At 35.9% G+C, this 23078-nt stretch overlaps 2 protein-coding genes across 4 annotated transcripts; both read right to left on the minus strand.

Annotated features, from left to right (window-relative positions):
* Positions 1-1421: 1421 nt before the first annotated feature.
* LOC127438982 (vacuolar protein sorting-associated protein 4B-like) lies at positions 1422-8403 on the minus strand. The gene is made up of 11 exons (XM_051694953.1): positions 8186-8403; positions 7503-7614; positions 5204-5354; positions 5052-5107; positions 4810-4929; positions 4566-4722; positions 4056-4204; positions 3492-3573; positions 3179-3398; positions 2708-2848; positions 1422-1684 (listed from the first exon to the last, which is right to left on the minus strand). The coding sequence occupies exons 1-11, from the start codon at positions 8204-8206 to the stop codon at positions 1583-1585; spliced, it is 1311 nt and encodes a 436-aa protein (XP_051550913.1). The 5' UTR covers positions 8207-8403; the 3' UTR covers positions 1422-1582.
* A 1308-nt stretch (positions 8404-9711) lies between these two features.
* Positions 9712-20642, minus strand: LOC127438987 (ankyrin repeat domain-containing protein 29-like). 3 transcript variants are annotated; one of them, XM_051694958.1, is made up of 10 exons: positions 20428-20637; positions 18797-18907; positions 18437-18535; positions 17867-17965; positions 14157-14255; positions 13397-13495; positions 12614-12712; positions 11751-11846; positions 10914-11012; positions 9712-10665 (listed from the first exon to the last, which is right to left on the minus strand). In XM_051694958.1, the coding sequence occupies exons 1-10, from the start codon at positions 20437-20439 to the stop codon at positions 10582-10584; spliced, it is 897 nt and encodes a 298-aa protein (XP_051550918.1). In that variant the 5' UTR covers positions 20440-20637; the 3' UTR covers positions 9712-10581. The 3 variants fall into 3 exon arrangements, 2 of the variants coding, with proteins under 2 accessions (XP_051550918.1, XP_051550917.1); XM_051694957.1 differs by having other exon boundaries at positions 18437-18538; XR_007896834.1 differs by lacking the exons at positions 9712-10665; positions 10914-11012 and having other exon boundaries at positions 11797-11846; positions 12614-13495; positions 18437-18538; positions 20428-20642.
* Positions 20643-23078: the final 2436 nt, after the last annotated feature.

Below are 23078 nucleotides of genomic sequence, written 5' to 3' on the forward strand. Positions count from 1 at the left end.
TCAGTGAACAAAGTCTTTTAGAAATGCCAGTGTTTTACATTACCATGTAGAAATTAAGGTTGCCAACTGTCTTGTATTAGCTGCTAGGAACCAGAAATTAAGGGGGGCTCTGGGCAAAAATGCCCCTGAAATTCCAAATGTGGGCAAAAATGCTTTTGTACTGGATTCTTCAGTCTTTTTGTGTGTGTATGCGCGTGTTTATTTTTCATTTCTTTGTAACATGTTATATGGTTCTTATATATTTTCTATTATATTCCTAGTTATACATATAATAAGAGGTAATAAATTCTCAATCTTGATAACTATTAATATTAAATCGATTAAACTGAAGTGTTTACAGATGTGACAACAGTTTATGTTTTATATGGTTAGAAAAAAAACTCCTTCATAAAGGAAAATAAAAAAGATGCCCATGAGGGGGACCCCCTAGATTTACCTTGATAAATTTGTGTCCACAAAGCAGGTACCTTGACATTGTGCTGGCCACTGTTGCCCTCTGCTGTCAACACACAAACATACAACTGTTTGTATGTACTATAATCTGTGTGAAGAAACTTGAGAGGGCAGAAAGAACAAAAAGAGTACAAATTTAAAGGGCTAGTTCACACAAAAATTTAAATTCTGTAATCATTTACTCACCTTTATGTTGTTCCCAACCTTTTTCTTTCTTCTGTGGAACACTATAGTTGTGCAAACAAAGTATGATTTGCGTTCAATATTCCAAATCTTCTGAAGCTTAACAGTTGGTTTGTATGAGGAACATATGGACATTTAGGTATTTATTCACTGGAAATCTTCCTCTCCACCACAGCTCTCAAATCTCATTTGCGCTTTTACATATTCAAACATTGCATTAGCGCTACCCGCCATTTCTTTGATGTTGGCACAAACACCATTCAAAGTGCTCTATGATCTAAGTTTGCGGGCATTACATTAAAGCGAAAAACAGAAAAATAAATAAAAGAATAAAAAAAAAACAACCAGATAGAGTTTGTAAATTGTATTTACAGATAAAAGTAGGAAAACATTAAAGTAGAAAAATAAACACTCTTCAAAGAGTTGGCAGAGAAAAGACAGAGATTTGATATATTACCCAACGCACATTTAATTTGTAAACACTTCATCGCTTCCCACTGCTCACCTTTCATTTTGGTCCAAAACTTCATTTATTTAATTGTTGGTCATATTTTTCCACAACCTAAAAACAGACCTGCTATTAAGGCACTTAAGAAATGCATTTAAGTAACTAACCAACCAATAGTTGCGCTGATGACCTTTTCAAATGTCTTGATAAAAATATCTAACGCTTAATCATTACTGAAATCATAACCATTAATCGATTATGTTTAGGATACTAATAGAGCGTCAAACATGGACCAATGTGAAAGATTTGAAAAAACAAAAAGACGCAGAACAAAAACTAAGCAAAACCCATGTTTTATGGCATAGTAAACACATTAATTGACAAAATATAAATAGATGCCACAGTTAGGGGAAATGTATATAATTTACAATGAATTAAAAGACAAAAACCCTGCACAAACTTTGCTCCCTGTGGAACAAATGAGTCAGTTCTCTTTGTTTAGCCCTCCTGGCCAAAGTCCTCAGTGAACTTCTTCAGTTTCTCCAGATCCTCCTCATTCACGGTGGGCTTGGTTTTCTCAAGTGACCTGGACATGTCCTCCTGAGAGCACAAGAACACACAACAGGCGCCAATAAAAGCACATGTATGTGTAACGTAGCTCCACAAGTTTTGCTGGCCTTAAATTAGGGTTCCCACCCCTTTAGATCCTTAAGACTTTTCCAGTTGTTCATGTACTGGATAAAGATTTTTTATTATTATTTCATAGAGATTGTGCTCACAAAAACAAATTTTATCCAATTGTCAGCCAAATATTTCAGAGCTGAGTGTAATTATACAAATCGATTCATACCAGCCATTAATCTGTTATCAACCTTAATATGAAAAAAATCATAGGCTTATTGGTATTGGCCAGAAATGTGATGTCAGTAGGGATGCACCGATATTAACATTCTGGCCAATACGATAAGACTATCATTTTTTGGTCACTATAATTTCAATATGCCTATAAATTCTTGACAGGAATCTTACGTTCTTGACTGGAAACTTACGAAACCTGACAAGAACATATCTGGGTAAAACTTTCAATGTCATGGCCGATAATTGATAAATGGCCGATACTGAAAACTGTACTGTTTTGTCTAAAAAACTATTATAAATAAAACACAATAAATCAATAGTTTTAAATCATACAAGTGAATTTAAATTATTCATTTATTTTGAGATCTGTTGACGATTATGTTTAACAGTGCTAAAAAATTATTGGTGTTATTAAAGATTAACTTTACGTTAGTGCTAGATGATGGCAAAAGTAATCGAAGTATAAAAATAGGTCCAAAGACCGTCCACAATTTAATATCCACTACTGGCCGATAAATATCCAATATTGGCTAATACGGATAAAATAAATCAATAATATTGTTTAATAACCGATATGGTCCCGATATGTCATGCAGTCCTAGAAAAAAAATATATTCACTATAGAAATTTCCATGGTTTTTTAAGATTATCAGGACTTTTCCAAGCCTGGAAATAAAAAAATTTAAATTCCCCAATATTTTTAGGTTTTCCATGACCGTGGGAACCCTGTTAAATCGAGCACTGCTTTTTCTATTGCATGCTTACCAAGCAAACTATTGGCTCTAGGAGTTTATCGCTCGCCACATCTACCCAGGTCAACTGTATCGCATTGGGGTCGTTCGGAGAACAGGGGGTCAAGAGGTCATCCACGATGACATCAGGGTTGTTCCATGCTTTTCCTTTGACCTGTAAAAATGGAAAGTGAATCTTATGAAATCTGGGTCAAACTTTATCAAACAAACAAAAGGAAATAACATGAAATTTAATTTTGGTTTAAACAAAGTGCATGTTTTTTGGAAAATAAAGATTTTTTTGACATTACCCCCAAATGCGCATTAGCGTAATGAAAAAAATTAAAAATAATTATACTCCATGGCAATATTTAATTAACTGCCTTTAATTCAAATTATTATTTTTTTTAAATCATTGTATTACAGTAATTTACTGTTATACCATAAAAAATACAGTATTTAACCAAACTGATAGCTACAAAAACCAAAATCTTTTCTTTCATACCTTTTTAAAGTGAGTTGCTGACTGAACTTTGCGAATGGGCTGCATGAGGGCGTCCCGAACTACGATGCTTATGTCAGCACCCGAGTAGCCATTGGTCTTCTTCCCAAGTGTTATGAAATCAGCTTCGGTAAGAGTATTGGGGGTGGAGCCAAGGTGGAGTTTGAACATAGAGGCGCGAGCGTGCTGCTCGGGAAGAGGGATGTAGATGCGCTTCTCGAACCTAAACGATAAAAATAACAATAAACAAATGCCAATCAAGATATCTAAAGCATCATACTGAACTTCATATCAATTTGAATAAAAAGTCACATACCTTCTTCTAATGGCAGAATCAAGTGTCCAGGGTATGTTGGTTGCTCCAAGAACCAGAATTCCTTCATTGTCATTTCCAACGCCTGTGAGAACAATGAATGAGACCCTGGTAACTCAAAACTAAAAAACGTTTGCCTTGCTACTTTGCAAGGTGCAATGCATATCCTAGCATCTGGCTCACCATTTACCATTGGGCAGCAAATGTAAGCTGATAACTATTTCCTATGGGACAATATATGGTTTTTGTTAAGGGGGCGTATGGTCCAGAAAGCCGAATTCTTAAATCTCATGATGTTTTTGGGTTATTGGAAACATTTGTACACTAAAAGTGTGAAAAGAAAGATCCTTATCAAGTAATCACAAATTGGTTCATCCTGACCAGTGCTGAAAAAAGTAAAAAGTTGACAATGCTGTCAATGTACAATGTGAACTGCAGTCTGGACAATAATTTACACCTGAATAATGACACTTTGATAACCATTGTATCTGACCAATTGGAGAGAACACCCAGGCTACATTGTTTCATGACAATTGCCATTTTACCTGCTTATTCTATGCTATTTACCTTGCATCTGGACCAGAAACTCCGTCTTGATCCTACGGGCAGCTTCGCTCTCGTTCTCGTTTCTCGAGCCGCACATTGAGTCAATTTCATCAATGAATATAATGGACGGCTTATTCTCCCGAGCCAGGCTGAACAGATTCTTCACCAACCTGAAGACGAAAATACTATAAGTAATCTGGATTTAAGGAATCATGAACATGAAGCTTCTTGATAGAACATTGATCTCCAATATCTTACCAAAACCTTGGTTAACATAGAACACATTCCCAATCAACATTTCCAAAGAGCCGGTCCAATGTAACTCTATCACCAGAATATCAGTATTAGGCAAATGCAGTTCATGGCAAACACGTTTTTGCATTGGTTTTCCATTGTTTTCCTACGTAAATGCCCTAAACAGACATCTTTGACCGTTGCACCTTGTCTCACGCAACTACCATGTCAAGTTAAAAAGAACGTCAACTTTTAAAAGCATGTTTCATTGTATTTGTTTCACTAAGTCTATCTTACTTCTCGCTTTCTCCCAGCCACTTGGACACCAGGTCTGATGACGAGATGGAGAAGAAGGTGGAGTTGTTGGCCTCAGTAGCCACTGCTTTAGCCAGGTAGGACTTTCCTGTACCTGGAGGGCCAAAGAGTAAAATCCCTCTCCATGGAGTCCTTTTCCCTATTGGGAAAAATAATCAAGACCTTAGTTGTAACAGGAAGAACTTATCAAGACACTTTTTTATTTTATCCATTTGTCCAATCATACCTGTGAAAAGATGGGGGAATTTAATTGGCAGGATGACAGCTTCTTTAAGGGCCTCCTTTGCTCCCTCCAAACCAGCAACATCATCCCACTTTATGTTGGGTTTCTCCATGACAATGGCACCTTTTAAATATGGAAGTCCAAGTTTCTCATTTGTAGTTCATACTATGACTTAAATAAAGTTATATCCATTAAGTCCTTTGGGGTAACAGACCAAAAAAAAAAAAACCATCAAGACAAAAAACCTTGGAGTTGATTTTGGAATTTCTTTTTCTCTGAATCGCCATCATCACTGTCATTCCTGTAAAAACAAAATTTTACAAGAATGTGTTGTAATTCACACTTTGTGATCTTACAGAATGTTTATTAGATGACTCAATAGGAATCAGTCTCTCACCCTTTATCATCAGACTGGGGAACCTTCACAGGTTTGGATGGCGGTGCATTCTCTTTCTTCTTCAGATACTGCTTTAGCTGCTCCGCTCTGTCCAGATAATCGGCACACTTTGCTCTGATGCTCTGCTTCGCTTTTTCTCCCTGAGTTTCATCTGCACCGTGAAACATCCAGAGCATGTTTCATCACTAGTTCATGTATTTGTTGATGTACTTGTTATGATACAGTTGTTTCCAGGACTATTAATCAGTCAATATTTGGCCTTTTAAGGATTTTTAGCATATGCCAACTGCGCCCAATTGGCAGATTAACAGAAGTGATCATAGTGTATGTATATATATATATATATATATACAGTTGAAGTCAAAAGTTTACATACACTCAGGTTGAAGTCATTAAAACTCATTTTTTAACCACTCCACAGATTTAATATTAGCAAACTATAGTTTTGGCAAGTCGTTTAGGACATCTGCTTTGTGCATGACAAGAGTCATTTTTCCAACAATTGTTTACAGACAGATTGTTTCACATTGGTTCATCCTTGGGAGCAATTTCCAAACACCTAAAGGTACAATGTTAATCTGTACAAACAACAGTATGCAAGTATAAACACTATGGGACCATGCAGCCATCCTACCACTCAGGAAGGAGACGCATTCTGTCTCCTAGAGATGAATGTAGTTTGGTGCGAAAAGTGCAAATCAATCCCAGAACAACAGCAAAGGACCTTGTGAAGATGCTGTAGGGAACAGGTAGTATCTATATCCACAGTAAAACAAGTCCTATATCAACATAACCTGAAAGGCTGCTCAGCAAGGAAGAAACCACTGCTCCAAAACTGCCATAAAAAAGCCAGACTACAGTTTGCAAGTGCACATGGGGACAAAGATCTTACTTTTTGGAGAAATGTCCTCTGGTCTAATGAAACAAAATTTGAACTGTTTGGCCATAATGACCATTGTTATGTTTGGAGGAAAAAGGGTGAGTTTTTCAAGCCGAAAAACACCATCCGAACCATGAAGCATGGGGGTGGCAGCATCATGTTGTGGGGGTGCTTTGCTGCAGGAGGGACTAGTGCACTTCACAAAATAGATGGCATCATGAGGAAGGAAAATTATGTGGATATATTGAAGCAACATCTCAAGACATCAGCCAGGAAGTTAAAGCTCGGTCGCAAATGGGTCTTCCAAATGGACAATGACCCCAAGCATACCTCCAAATGTGTGGCAAAATGGCTTAAGGACAACAAAGTCAAGGTATTGGAGAGGCCATCACAAAGCCCTGACCTCAATCCGATAGATAATTTGTGGGCAGAACTGAAAAAGCATGTGCGAGCAAGGAGGCCTACAAACCTGACAGTTACACCAGTTCTGTCTGGAGAAATGGGCCAAAATTCCAGCAACTTATTGTGAGAAGCTTGTGGAAGGCTACCCAAAAGGTTTGACCCAAGTTAAACAATTTAAAGGCAATGCTACCAAATACTAACAAAGTGTATGTAAACTTCTGACCCAATGTGTTGAAAGAAATAAAAGCTGAAATAAATAATTCTCTAATTATTCTGACATTTCACATTCTTAAAATAAAGTAGTGATCCTAACTGACCTAAGACAGGGAATGTTTTCTATGATTAAATGTCAGGACTTGTGAAAAACTGTTAAATGTATTTGGCTAAGGTGTATGTTTAACTTCTGACTTCAACTGTGTGTGTGTGTGTATATATATATATATATATATATATATATATATATTATATATATATATATATATATATATATATATATATATATATATATATTAATATAATATATATAATATAATATATATTAATATAATATATATTAATATATATATATATATATATATATATATATATATATATATATACTGTGCAAAAGTCTTAAGCACATAAGATGTTTCACAAAAGCATTTGTCTTAAGATGGTTATTTATATCTTCAGCTTTAGTGTGTCAATAGGAAATATAAACATTAGAATCCCAAACATTACTTTTGCAAATAGAAAAGATTACAATAGGAGAACTGGGCGCTCTGCAAGAGATGGCATTGCCCCCATAAAGCCCCCCACTGAACATCGTGTCAGTCTGAGATTACATAAAGAGACAGAAGCAATTGAGACAGCCTAAATACACTATGTAGGGTACATACTGTATAGTACATACAGTTTGAGAGATGTAATTGGTGCATTTGGCTGTTATTTCAACAGGTGCTGATGCTTTTGAACAATATGAATTTATGTTTAGACAGCTGTTGCATCTGGATCAGAACAACCAGCTTGGATGCTTACACTTCACCACATGTAGAAAATACTGGATTGCATGTTGATAGAGACGCAGAGCTTCCTCGTAGTTTTTCGCCTTGTCTTCCTCTGAGGCTCTGCTGACCAAGTCAATGGCTTTCTAATGTGCAGAAAAAGGGAATGTAGATTAGATAATTCATTATATCACTAATATAATGCAAAACAGATACAGTTTCCTATACAGATGGCCAGATTCACTTTTAACAAGTGTTTAAAAGGACAGTATAAACATGTTTAAAGTCTTGGACTGACAGGCTTGTCTGCTGAATGTTGATGTTACACAAGATTATTATAGTGTGGTGTGATGTGCCGATATCAAGTTTGACCAGTTTGAGAGCAGTCTGAAAGCATACCACACAAACGTTAAAAAGGCTTTAAAATGTACCAAAAAGTTAAGGGACACTAAGTTGTGAGACAAAGTAAAAATGTAAAACAAGTAAAAATAATTAAATTATATATATATATATTGAACAGAGAAGTTCATACTGTAACTGCCAAACCAACATAAAATCTAAAACCGTTTTTAGAATATATGTTATATTTTACACATTTAACTAGAGTAGAGAACTGACTATACATTATAAATAATACACACAATATCAATAATCCTGTGAAAAAAAAACAAAAAAAAAAAATTAGTTTTGTTGTCAGACATGTCAAAAATCTCATACCTGTAAAGTGGCATTAGTCATTGTGATCGCGATTATTCGTCAATATATCTGTCCTTTAAAAGTGAACTGATGTTTGGTTACTGCGTCTCAGAGAGACTTCTAAATTTCCACATTTTTACCACGGTAAATTGAATCAGTGATTAGCACAAATCGCAATGAATACAGTTAAATCACTTCCGCGCTGAATGTTTACCGTGACGTCACGGATGACAAGCCGTAGAGCCACACCTTTTCCATTATGACGTCAACACTCAGCTTCTTCTTCTTTTCCGTTTTATGGCGGTTGGCAAACCAGCTAATGGCGCATATCCGCCACCTACTGGGTTGAAGTGTGGAACGACGATTAAAGGGGGAAAAAATACAAATTCCTAAATCTTATTAAACAATCCTGTTTCCCTTAAATAACTTAGCAGAATCCTTGATTCTTTCTGTGCATTATGAAATATACTTTTTAAAGACAGCTTATTTATTTCTTCTATATTACTTATTACTTCTTTAAGATGGATTAATTCTCTCTCATATGCAGAGCAATAAATCAGCACATGCTCAACTGTCTCCGGTTGGCCACATTGTGGACAACTCTCTGATTCTATTTTTCCAATAACTGAAAGAGAATAATTGAGGGACGTATGCCCAATTCGAAACCTGGATATTATAGTATCTTCCTTTCTGCTTGCATATTTATTCCTCTCAACCCCAACTTTATTCTGGATATTATATAAATGTCTCCCTTTTAACTCCTTATCCCATATCTCTTGCCACTTCTTATTTAGAGCCTTTTTAATAATTCCTTTTACTTCAGTTTTACTCAGTGGGACATTAATATCTATCACGTTTCAGAGCCTTCTATGCTAAATGGTCGACCTCCTCATTACCCTCAACCCCCATACGAGCTGGAACCCATAGAAAGGAAATATTTACTCCTGTTTGGTATATTCTGTACATATGGAATATATACAGAATATGCAGAGACTCACAGCATGTGGAGGCTCATGCTACTCTCCGCAATCCACGCACAACTTACCACGTGCCCCATTGAGAGCGAGAACCACTATTCATGACCAGGAGGAGGTTACCCCATGTGACTCTACCCCTCCCTAGCAACTGGGCCAATTTGGTTGCTTAGGAGACCTGGCTGGAGTCACTCAGCACACCCTGACTCTAAACTCGTGACTCCAGGGATGTTTTTTTTATTTTTATTTCTTCATTTATTTAAATAATTTCTCACCGTTCTTTGTTTATATAGTTTTTATATAAAACAGTACAGTACTGTAACAAGTTAACCCATTTTCATTTTTTTAAAATATTTTATTGTATTTATGCTCAATGCAAAGACGTTTTGGACTGATATAGAAAATTTCATTAAGGAGAAACCAAATATATTTTTTATAAATTATAAATATTTAGCAATATTGTGGTATTTTGTTTAAATGTAAATGTAAACAGATTAGAGCCAGTAATATTATTACAAAGAAACATATTGATAGAGAAGTGACACCTTTTGATTTTTAATTATTCATATTTTTTATTTTTCCCGTTTACATCATTTTAACCGTGTAAACTTTGTGGCGTTCTTCATCATAGACAACGAATGAAGTCATCTGGTGTTATGTTAATATGCATGTATATTAATATGCAATAATAGAACTGAAAAAAAAAACCTGCATTATTCTGTACATTTATTGTTTTCATAAACATACAGTTTACCATATTTTTCACAAGACAAAAGGATTAAACAAATCAATGTTAAGAAAAAATGTATTGAAGCACCTAGTCCAACTTAGTTTGAGTGTGAAAACTAATGTATATATTAAAATCTGAACTGCATTTCACAGAAAAATAAATATGGCAAAATAAGTCTCTCAGCAAAGAGCCGACAAGTGACCAGGATGTATTGAACTTTTTTTATTTGGATGTAGCTGGATATTGTCGTTATTTGTCTTTGGAGAATGTATGACACTAAAACTGATTTATGAGCCCAGTTATATTTAATTAAATATATTGACATGATAAAAAGACTCTGTAACATTATTAAGTTTAAAACAATGCAATAAAAGTACCAAACATAAACTGCTGCATTCTAAATAGGCCAATTTTATAGATACTAGAGACCGTGACATTTATAAATAAATTAAAAAAGCTGAATGAAATTATTTTCATGTCATATCATTTCCAGGAGAAAGAAAAAGCAATAATGCTTGTCAGTGCATTTGCATTGTTGATCTGCTGCAAGCTGCAAGCAAGCACCGTTAAAACTGCTGTTAGAAGACTGGAAAGCTGTAACAGGCAACCACTGGTCTGTTTTCAATAACCTCTCTTGGGAGGATGTAGTGCATTTATTTTTCATGGACCTAAAAACAAACATTGCAAAAAGCTACGACCAAACACAGCAGTCATCAACTCCCTCCATTCTGTATCGGCCGTCGCAGGAGTCTAAGGATGCGCTCATTCTGTGTAAGATATTCTGGCAGTTCGTTATTCTGCAGAGAAAAGGTGATACAAGCAGTGAATCTGGGACAATAGAGCCAAAACCTTTGTGGATGCATTTTATTATCTACTATGTAATGAGCTGATTATTGCAGCATTTATAATTTTTTTGCTACAGCCTTTGCATTCATGTAACTACATACACTACCATACTAGCTAGTAGATGTCAGTGCTAGCACGTATGAACAGTTATGACAACAGGGACTTCTATTCTGTAGCTGCCTCAAAAATATTAACAGACCTTGTTGGGTAGAGCTGGATCAGCATTTGCCTTCAGCAAAAGTGCAACTGTTTTTGGATTCCCGCCCATGACGGCTGCATGAAGAGCTGTAGAACCATTCTACAGTAGATGGCATATCAAAATTCAACAAACAAATTGCATAGGGAAAATATGCAACATTTGCTCCAATAAAACCAAGAATAAAACCAAGAATGAGCCAAAAAAAGAAAAGAAAAAAAAAAACAAGAACATTACTAGGGATGCACCGATATTATTATTATTATTCAATTCTAAACAATCGAACTCACATTTTTTACATTAAAAATTAATATGATGTATTCTATAAGCTTTATTTATTTTGGTAGATGTTCCCTCATATTAAACACAGAAAAAAATATTATAAACTTTATAAACACAATTGTTTACATAATTACTAAAATAAATAAACCTTCTGTTTGTCATATCTGCATTTTCATGCGTCTGACCGAAATGCTGATGGTTTTAATTTGGTCAATAACTGCCTTGATATCACACGTACATAACCCAGACGTCTATTTGAAGTGTTTGTTTACATCTGGTAGACGTATTTTTAACGTAGTTTGCTCATCTGCAATACGTCTATAAGACGTTTCCTTTCAGATGTCAATAAAACGTTCAGCAGATGTGTTTGAGACGTTTACGATTTAGAATGTTTGTAAATTTGATCTTTTTAAGATGTTTAGCTGATGTTTATTAGACTGTGATGCTTTCCAGATGAAAAGATCTAAAACTGACATCTCAGAGATCGGTGTCCGATAAATCGGTGCATCCCTAAACATTATATATTTATATTTATCCCATGGAAAATGGTAAAACTACCTTCAGAAGACCGAGAGATGGGGAGAACTTGAGGAGCTCCTCAATAACATTACAATGTCCTTTATGCGCAGCCTTGAACAGAGCTGTGGAGCCATCCTTCAAACAGAAACACATTCCAACACAGTCATAATAGACTAAAGCAGGGAGATAATAGATTCAAAGACACATTTGTCAAACATTTCATGCATTTTTAATGGAGGATGCAATCTTTGGTGGGGCACATGTTTGTTTGGGGGGGGGGGGGCAACGTTGATCATTTCGCATCAGTCCGGGGGTGGAGTGCCCCTTCATCATTTCACTGGCAGTCAGGGCGGAGGCATCAGAAATTTCTAAGGGGGCTCGAGGCAAATCTAAGTGGGAAAAGCCCCCGTAGCCCCCCCAAACCCGGAAATGGTAACAACATAGGGAAATTCCACTCAAGTGATATTTCATTTGTGAACGAAGTGGTCTTTTTCACCAAATCTTATAAGTGAACGAATCGTTCTCATTTACCTCCATACACAGACTCATATTTCTCGTTCACTGACATCTCCTCGTTTGGAAGCCAATGAGCTCTAGCTTGACTGCTTTGGTGGCTTTCCATGCCTTTAAAGACTTACTATAGAGCGAGCCAATAGTATTCGAGTGTGAGCTGTGAAAGAGAATATCATTGGTTCAACCCGCTGAATGCGTCCAATGAACGAATCAAAACGAATCTTTTTGGTGAACAGATTCAAAAGACTTGAGTCATTGAGATGAATCAAAACCAGCACCACTGTTCCACTCTGCCACTAAAAAGACTCAAATTAAAGTGGACGAAGTAATAAAGTAGAACATTTTAGGAAAATAAAAAGTGAGTAGATGAGCCAGAGTTGTAAACTTACGTTCCTATCTGCATCACGATCTGCCCCCCGTAGCAGCAGAACTTTCACCACCTCACAATATCCCATCTGGGCTGCCATCCAGAGTGGAGCCGTGCCATCCTGACTCAGAGACAAAAAAAATCAACATGGAATACAAAAATGAGAAATCTCCCAGATAATCTCTTGTCATTTCACAAATTTGAAGTTGACAACATTTAATGACAATACAGTGTAGATGCCAACTTGGTTGCAATGTCTGACATATAATGTTAAAAATAACCCCAAAGAGGGGCCTGGGTAGCTCAGCGAGTATTGACGCTGACTACCACCCCTGAAGTCGCAAGTTCGAATCCAGGGTGTGCTGAGTGACTCCAGCCAGGTCTCCTAAGCAACCAAATTGGCCCGGTTGCTAAAGAGGGTAGAGTCACATGGGGTAACCTCCTCGTGATCACGATTAAGTGGTTCTCGCTCTCAATGGGGCGCGTGGTAAGTTGTGCGTGGATAGCAGAGAGCATGAGCCTCCACATGCGGAGTCTCCGTGGTGTCATGCACAACGAGCCACGTGATAAGATGCACGGATTGACAGTCTCAGAAGTGGAAGCAACTGAGACTTGTATTCCGCCACCCGGATTGAGGTGAGTAACCGCACCACCACGAAGACCTACTAAGTAGTGGGAATTGGGCATTCCAAAATTGGGGAGAAAATGGGATAAAATTATATATTATAATAATAATAACCCCAAAGAAAAAAGGAAAATACATTGTAATATATGTCATTAGCATAAGTAAAGGCTGCCAAGTCACCTCTCGTGGTTGATTGACTTTAGCCCCAGATGACAAAAGCTGACGTATGACGGTCACGTGACCCTCCTGGGAGGCCAAAAATAAAGGTGTTGCTCCATCCTGAAGCAACGAAAATCCAAGAAAAGTCTTAATAAAAAGGCTCGTTGGTTAATATACATAAATACATGGTAACAGCTATGATGAAAAACACCTGTTCACCTACAGTCTAAATCTTCCTGCTAAAGGATTGTAGTTAATTTGCTTTTTTTTATATATAAAATAACATTTGAATAAAATATTGTGTCCTTAATATTTTATTACATAGTAACCATTTTGCATAAGCAATCAAGCACTTGAGGCCGTGTTATATAATCAATAAAGTCATGGCTGAAGGGGTTTGTATGACAAATAGAAACTGTATTTACAGAATACAGAAATGCCATGAATAATGGGAATATAGCTGCATGATCTGTGTCACATTAAATGTGCTGTACCATAATACTCTTTTGAAATATAGCCCAACTGTATAGTTCTTTTTTGGTTTGATCATATTTAAAAAATTGTTCTGCTACAGCTATGTGACATAAAAAGTTAGTAGGCAAATTACTTCTATGTCAACTCCTTTAAGGGATGTGTTTGGGCTATGATCCCGAAATGATCAGGATTGTATCCTGCCCCGTTCCTAAGAGCACAGCCTAAACACTCAATCAGCGGATACTTTAGAGGAACTGCCATGAACATGCATCACACCGGCAGCTACGGCTTTTAAAGAGCAACTAACATTGAGCTGGTCGTGGACGTTTGCTCCGTTCTTCAAAAGGGTGTCGACCACTTTAGAGTGACCGTACTGACAGGCAGCAGAGAGTGCCGTCCCACCATCCTATGGCATAAAAACAAGAGGCAAAACTTTTAATGACTGACATTAAACCACACATATATGACAAAAACACAACAATATAGGAAAGTTTCAAGAGAAATAAATAGGTGAATGAAGCATAATATGTCTATGAGCTTTTTTTAATAAGGATTTTAGGTTAAAGGTGCACTCAATAAGTTTTTGTTCATGTCGTCTTTGACTTACAGTGACACCTAGTGGTGTGGATGTAGCATCATTCAAACGCAATAGTTTTCAGTTAATGATGCCATTGCAGAAATTCACTATTTACAGTCAGCCGTGATTAATTTAATCCAGTAGTGAAAGTGTTTTATAACAGGGCAGTTACTGAGATTAAGCGAGTAGTATTCGACTGATCATGTGATTCTAACGTGGCGGACCCTCTCCATGTAGAATAAAACAGCTTTTATAAGGTTACTGATATGACTTAAGTCTTCATCTCACACACACACACACACACACACACAAACACACATTTATCTTTCACCATTGTCAGTTTATTGGATCCTCCCTTGTTCAAATTACTCAAAACAATTAATGTAACAAGTGAACTTAAATTAACTGAGTTTCAATGCTTTTAAGCTTTACTTAATCTATTTATGTTGAGACAACATGAATACTTTTTTGTTTGGTTAACTGAAACTGGGCAGGGGATTTCTAATTTCCAGCATGTTTTGCATGGCACTCGATGGTGAGAGAAAATGTTAAAATAAATTAATATATAATGTGTCTTTGTGCAAAATGAATATAAACGGAGAGACTTGTAGTGTTTAATGTTTTGTTGTGTTGAGATTTAGAAGAGTTTCTGTTATATTGGAGTTAGGTAATCATGGAAACAGATTCATTTGAGTTAGTTTAACACATCTAATTTAGTTCAAGTTGGGTTGTTCAATTCAGTTAGGTTTCCTCTACTTTAAGTATTTTAGTTGGCATTACATGGTAGTTTAATTTAAGAACACTCATTTTAAACACATGGAACCACTGTCCATGATTGAATTATTTATATATATATATTTATTTATTTATTTATTTTACATGCGAGTCATACAAATTCTATACAAATGTTTCAAAATTACAATTAATTTCTTTAGGAGTTAAATTTTTTTAACTCTTACACGCATACCTCAGGTCTTTAGAGACCCGGGACCTTGTTCCACCACTGTACCTTATCCATTTTTTGGAGTTGTGCCCACGCCTCTTTAGCAGTGGCGTGCAGTCAGCCTCTTCAAACCCTTCAGAGAAGGGTTGACATAAACTGAGACGGAAACGTTATTCAAATTATGAAATGTTCATCCCCCGTTTATTTAACAATGTATATTCATTAAATAAATATATGCATTAAAATATACAAATACACAACTTCAAAAGCAACTTAACTGTAATGTAGACCATAAATATCTTCACATTGTTCCTGTTTAATGGAGTGTAAGCGGTTTGTGGCAGCCAAAAAAAACTGCTCATTGTCGCACTGTAGCTCTACGTACTGCGTCCCCCTTCACAGGAGATTTTGAAGGGTTCTGTAATTCATTTGTATTAGCAAAGTGACAGAAAATCTGACCAATCAAATGTATTATTTTCACCTTGGGGGCTGGCTGACAATGGTTCTAGGATCATATTACTCCCGGATATCGACTCATTTCGAGCCGGAGTGTCATGCACATACGAGAGACAGGTTAAGATAGAGTAACTTGTGGATCAGTGCTGACTTGAGACGTGAACTGTTTCAAACGATTCAGTCCAATTTGGTTAACTGGATCAACTCGTTCACTAAAAAGAACCGGTTCAAAAGAACGATTCATTCATGAACTGGACATCACTAGTTGAGCTGTGAAATAGAAAAAAAACATACACGCAAACTCATACATGCGGTTTATTCATTCTCTGTCCTCTGTTATTTTTGTCAGCCAGGCTAAAAAGATAGTAATTGTGAAGAGAGAGCCTGGAGAAGAGTTTCAATGTTTACTGGTACTTTGTGAAAAAGCCATCATTTTAAATAGCTCTGTCTGTGACTCCCTCTTCTCTGTGTGGTACAGACCTTCCAAACAGACCTTACGTACTCCCATGTGCCAAATGCTCTGAGCTTTCCCTAGTGTGTAAGCGCCCTTAGAGCATTCACTTTGATGCGTCCAATGTAGCAACGTGGACTGTGAGGTAATATTATGGGCTGCATTTGAGTGGGGTTTTTTTTATTGAAGGGGTACCAGGTTTATGCACCACATGCCACTGCTCTTTGGTATTCCTCAATCAATTTCTTTTTTTTCTTTTTTTTCCCCTTTTTCTCCCAATTTGGAATGCCCAATTCCCAATGTGCTTTTAAGTCCTCGTGGTCATGTAGTGATTACCTCAGTCTGGGTGGAGGAGGACGAATCCCAGTTGCCTCTGCATCTGAGATTGTCAACCCGTGCATCTTATCACGTGGCTTGTTGAGCGTGTTGCCACAGAGACATAATGCGTGTGGAGGCTTCACGCCATCCACCATGGCAACCACGCTCAACTCACCACACACCCCACTGAGAACGAACCACATTATAGTGATCATGAGGAGGTTACCCCATGTGACTCTACCCTCCCTAGCAACCGGGCCAATTTGTTTGCTTAGGAGACCTGGCTGGAGTCACTCAGCACGCCCTGGGATTCAAACTAGCGGACTCCAGGGGTGGTAGCCAGCATCTTTACCACTGAGCTACCCAGGCCCCCTCCTCAATCTATTTCTTATAAATAGTGAAACAATTGCCAAAATTGCAAAAAATAATACATTGGTTTAAGTACCAAAAGTGTATAGGGTGTTTAGAGACCCGAGGTACATAAGAGCGTTTTTTTTGCACTTCCATAAATTCTATTTTTTATGATTGTTTTGTATCTATTTAAGTTTACTATAACAGGATATCTATTTCTTTGTTTATTACAAGAGAAATGAGTACTATATTCACACAAATAAATACTATATCATGTTGATGTTCTGTGCAATAATGAATTATCAATAATGGTTAATTATCAGTATCCCATATTCATGTACACATGCATATTATACATGCTATTTCTTACTCAAGGTGGCGCTGATGTTTCAATGATTGACTTGATTTATGTTTGACATTGCTAGCTTATGTAAAAACAACATTGAAGTAAACTATAGCAAGTGTAACACATGAACAGTATAAGACTATTGTCATTTGGGTGTCCTACTGAAATAATGTAATGTAATGTAATAATAGTGTATTTAGACTCAATTAGTGCCTGAGAAAATACGTCATCTTATGAAATTTCAGTGTGAAAATAATTAATCGTGTTCTAGATTTGTCCTGATTTGCTGCATTATCTGTTTGATTTATGAAAAAAATAAAACATCAAAATATATTTTTATTTTATTATTTTCTAATTGTCTTGAAAATATGTTGAAAATTTTACACTATCTGGGCATTTTGTACATCCATTTTTGATAGATATAAGTGCCGGGTCTCTAAAGACCTGAATATGTAAGAGTGTTTGGGAAAATTACCATGCATTTAAGGGTTAATGGGGGAAAAATAACGTATAAGGGAAAGTGTATATTTTAGTTTTTTTTTTTATAATTATGAATGAGGCTATATAGCTCATACCTTTGTCCGAAACTCAGTAGATGCTCCAAATTCAAACAGAAGCTTGACAATTTCATTATGGCCCTGTTGACAAGCAAAGAAGAGGGCAGTAGAACCTGTCTGGACAAACACACACACAAACACCAAAGATATTATTACTGACACATACACACCAATACCAGGAGTACTATTACCACAACCTGTTTTATTAACATAACCTGTCACTCTTTATATATTTAGGTCAGACAGAAATAGCCTGCAGTACAGCCTGTGACAAAATAAGACGAGCTGCTACAGTAGATAAGTAAAGCTACGTCAACAGAAATAACAGTAAGTAAAATGATGTGTAATATATTATATTGCATTAAAATACACAATATAATATAATATAATGTGACATTAACCTTGATTTCTCAAGTATGCTCTTCTCTGATGCTTTGGTCGACTTGGTTAACAAGTACACTTACTTTAAACAATACTTTATGTTTTGGAAAATGGAAAATGTTTTGTGTGTGTATATATATATATATATATATATATATATATATTATATTATAATATAAATATTCCATAAACAAAGATTATTCATACCTCTCTCTGCAGGTTGATATCTGCACCTTGCAAGATGAGCTCCCGGACACAATCATAGTGACCATTGTAGGATGCCACCATTAACGCTGTAGTGGCATACTGCTAAAACACATTGTGAATAATCATCACATTACAAGCAACAGTGATTGCAGCTCAGCTAGTGAAGCACTGTGCAAGGTCATGGGTTCGAGTCCCAGGGAAAACACATACTAATAAATGTGTCTGCTAAATGCATAAACGTAAATGCATAATTTTGTCTTTGCATTATTTTGCTCCATTACTGTTTCCTATTGATTGAGATATTCATATACTGAGAGCAAACTGTGCGTGAAGCATGCATGAGAGAAGAGGTTTGCATACACCATCTTTGCAGTCTACATCCACACGGCCACTGTTCAACAACAGCTGAAGCAAGGCCAAGTTTCCTTTCCTTGCTGCCCAAAACACAGCGTTGGCAAGGGGTGTTTCCTTCTGTCAGACACATATAAACAGGCACATGGTCGGTCTCGCACAATCACAGATAAACCAAACAAAAAACACATACAATCATATGGAATATCCACGTCACCGCATGTGAACATGAACTCGTTCAAATGTGAAAGATGTTAGAGCACTGCGCTTACAGGAGTTTATTTATTTATTTAAAAGAAATGCTGAATCAATCCTTAGTCCACAGACTGAGGGTCAATAAGCTAGGCTGGTATTGTTGAGATAATCTTTAGTATTGCAAAATTAATAATAAAGCAATGTTGCTAAAAAAAAAAGAAAAAGATTAACATTGCACAACGATGTTTAAAATGAAAATATGATTGGAATGAAATGTTATAAAAATGCTGAATATGTCTCCTTTAAACAAAGTCACAGATAGACTGTTGAAAAGTGATCCTATATGATTTTTCAGTAATAACAATAAGGGACCGTTCACGCAGAATGTGTTGTTGCATCCGTCCACGCTGTTTTTTAATTGTTTTCTATGTAAACATGCACGAGACGGATGTCTTTAAATGTCATGCTGCATCTCTCTATTTTTTTTGTTTTTTTTTCAGCTTCTCGAGCAAGAATTTACCATAACAGGAGGAATATTTCTTTGTTTATTAAAAGACAAATTTGTACTGTATTTATACAAATTACAACTATATAACACTGATTGTGTGAGGATGGTGAATTATCAGTATCCCATATGCGTGTACACATACATATTATACATGCTATTTCTTACTCAAAGTAGCGCTGATGTGTCAGTGACTTGATTTACATTTGAAATTGCTATTTGACAAGGAAGCAACATGGAAGTAAACTATAGCAAGTTTAACGCATGAACAGTATGGTTTGGCTAACTGTCATTTGGGTGTACTATTGAAATGACGTAAGTTGTGTGTCTATTTAGACTCAGAAAGTGCCTGAGAAAATACATACAGTATGTGCAGCTTATGTGTACCTTATGTGTTATGTGTAGCTCAATATCATGAATTTTCAGTGTGAAATAATGAATCATGTTCTATATTTGTTGCATCATCACTTTGATAAATGAAAAATAAAACATAAAAATATATCTGAATATGTTCTATCCTATTATCTAATTGTCTTGAAATGTTTTTTAAAAAAACAAATTTTCTTTTTTTTTTTTTTTTTTTTTTACTATTTTAGCATTTTGTAGATCCATTTTAGCGAAAAACTCATGCATAAGCGGGTTAAGAAAAAACTTCAACTGTTAAAAACGTGTACGGTGTGAACGGCCCCTAACTAGGCTAATGTTTTAACACATATTGTGTTTTTTTTTTTTTTTTTTTTTTTTTTTTTTGGAAGGGCGGGAAGGGCGGACACACCATCATGAGGCCATAAAGACACGCAAATGTCCATTACAGATGCTGGAAATGCTCTTTAATGACAAATTCTCACATTTAATTATTTGTTGGCACGCTGATTTCTATACCTCTTAACGCATATTCAGATTGCAGTATATTTTATGGTTTACAGTATATGTTGTTTACCTTGAAAGACATCTTAGGATCTTCATTCGAGTTTCATGTTGCTTGTTCGTGCGGTCTCCTTTGCAGCGCCCATTCATTAACAATATGGTTTCCTATCTGCCTGTCTGAAGATCTGAAAGAATACAGCTACTGTTCTGTTTACCACATTAAGTGTTGAACTGGACATCGAGCTTTTGCATCAACAGCGAATCCCCCCGCCTCTATCTGTTTCTTTCTCTCACACACAAACACACAGGGAGAGAGGTGTTAATATGGAGATGCAATTGTTTCATATTAACATACAAATGGAAAGAGATTCACAAATAGAAAGTTGGTTCACAAATAAATTGAATGAGATCCACAAATAAATGTAAGGAGTTTCACAAAAATGAAATGAATTCACAAATAAAAAGATTGAGATTTATAAATATATGTTAGGTGTTTCACAAAAATAAAGTGAATTCACTAATAAATCAAATTACATTTTCAAATAAAAAAATTATTTACAAATATATTTTTTTAAATCACAAACACATCTTTGTTTGTGAATCGCACACATTTATTTGCGGATCGCTACACGCATTTGTCCATTTTGAAACAAATCTAGCGTGAAGATGTGCACACAAATATACAAATAGGTGGACTCTACCCGTCGTCTACTCAAGCCAATCAGATAATGGCCACATTACTCAGACCAATCGTAGCACATTCTATCTTCAACCAGTCACGTTTCGTATTACTATCAGGGCGGGACCAGAGTCACAGCGCTCTCATGAGCATGGAATCAAGCACATACAGATAAGCTCCAAGACCACAAACTTTTAAAGAAACGGATGTCATCAGAGGAATACTGTGATTTAACGTTTGTATAATTTTCTCTCAGTTATAAACGTGTGTAGTGTCTTGTTAAATGTTGACAGATGAAAACTGCCCATTTGTAGAGTGTCCTGATCATTAGTTTTATAGCTAACCTGGCTGACAGTATGAGTCTGCTATTTTAATTTTAACCAAGTTTCTTGACTGAAATGTGTCGTCAAATCCTTTACTCTTAATGTTACAAGGCAGAACCAAACAGACACACCACTAGACACGACAATAGATCAGTAGTACAGATAGTGCCTTTATAAAACATGAATCATATTAGATGATCTTAGGAGCACAAACCATAAATGAATATCCTATATTACACAGTGTACAAGATCTGCTATGGTATTAGTTTGGTTTCACATTATGTTAATGTATTAATTTTTTTTATTGAAGTAATATTTCAAAGGATTTATATTTTTAACACAGTGTTACGGCAGACCAGTCCAATGTTACTCACAAGAAATAATTATGTTAACCCTGTAAAACAATGCATGTTTCACTTAATTACTCAGGAAATATATAGTCTGTGAGATACAAGAGGACAATAATAATAATAATAACAGAGTTGCGAGGATACTGGAGAACTGATGCTCTCTGCTCCACATCACAAAAAGATGTAAACAGTAGTGGGACTTTTGTGCTACTGGTGGTAAAACATCACACAGCTCCATGGCCCAATGTTGTTTGTGTAACATGTTATTTTCTATATAGTAATGGACTTGTTTTTAACATGTAACTGTTATTTTTTTCCAAAAATTTGTGCAGAATGCTCTTACCCTGACTAGGAGTATCTGTCCCAGACAACTGATACAACACCATGACGTGGCAATGAGGATGTTGATGTACAACAAACTCAAGCAAAATGCAAGCACTCCAGCTGTAATGTTCAATTCCAGTGTTTGTGTGTAAATAAATGTACTACATATATTTTAGCCAACAGACTGGCTATTTATAAACCTATTTACCTCAAAATGCCTTGATAGAACTCAATAAAATATATGTCAACTAAATGACAAAAATATTTTGCCAAATGAGAGGAGTCATCATTTATACTCATATTCATGTTTTTCCAAACCCAAACGACTGACTTTCTTCTGTGGGAGGAACTCGAAAGGAGATGTCAGGAATAATGATAGGGATTGACAGCCTCGCTTTCATTTCAGTCTCATTAGCAGCATCTACATTTTACAATGTATTCTCATATTCCACAGAAGAAAACTATATAGTACAGGTTTTTTTATTTATTTTTTTAAACATGAGGGTGAGTAAATTACAGAATTTTCATTTTTAAGTAAGTGAACCCAAAGACAATGTTACGGTTTATTTAAATGTTATATTGCACTTTGATTTCAAGACATGACATTGTAACTTAAAAGAAATGTGACATAACAGAAAAATAAAGAATCTCATAAAACACATTTTAAAAGGTGTCCTGTATTGGAGCTGGAACCACTGAGTTTTGGAGCAGGTGAGTCAACTGCTCAAAGTTGATGGGCAGTACACAAGGGAAACATCTGAAAAAGATGGCAATAACTAATGAGTCATTTATCACTGTCAGAACATGATGCTGTATTTTAGAGAGGGACCCCATAAAACATTCACACAAAAGTGCTAAAATGTAAAATTCTACTTACAACTGTGTTTATTAATTACATTAACATAATGTGAAACCACATTATTGGCATAGCAGATCTTGTACACTGTGTAATATAGGATATTCATTTATGGTTTGTGCTCCTAAGATCATCTAATATGATTCATGTTTTATAAAGGCACTATCTGTACTACTGATCTTTTGTAGTGTC

Source organism: Myxocyprinus asiaticus, chromosome 50, assembly GCF_019703515.2.
Source record: "Myxocyprinus asiaticus isolate MX2 ecotype Aquarium Trade chromosome 50, UBuf_Myxa_2, whole genome shotgun sequence".
NCBI lineage: Eukaryota > Metazoa > Chordata > Actinopteri > Cypriniformes > Catostomidae > Myxocyprinus > Myxocyprinus asiaticus.

Coding starts and splice junctions, on each gene's coding strand:
- LOC127438982 (XM_051694953.1), bottom strand. CDS start 8,206: ATGACTAATGCCACTTTACAG. Junction 7,615..8,185: donor TGACTAATGCCACTTTACAG/GTATGAGATTTT, acceptor TCTGCACATTAG/AAAGCCATTGACTTGGTCAG. Junction 4,930..5,051: donor ATTCCAAAATCAACTCCAAG/GTTTTTTGTCTT, acceptor CATATTTAAAAG/GTGCCATTGTCATGGAGAAA.
- LOC127438987 (XM_051694957.1), bottom strand. Junction 13,496..14,156: donor ACGTCCACGACCAGCTCAAT/GTTAGTTGCTCT, acceptor TCGTTGCTTCAG/GATGGAGCAACACCTTTATT. Junction 12,713..13,396: donor AAGTCAATCAACCACGAGAG/GTGACTTGGCAG, acceptor TCTCTGAGTCAG/GATGGCACGGCTCCACTCTG.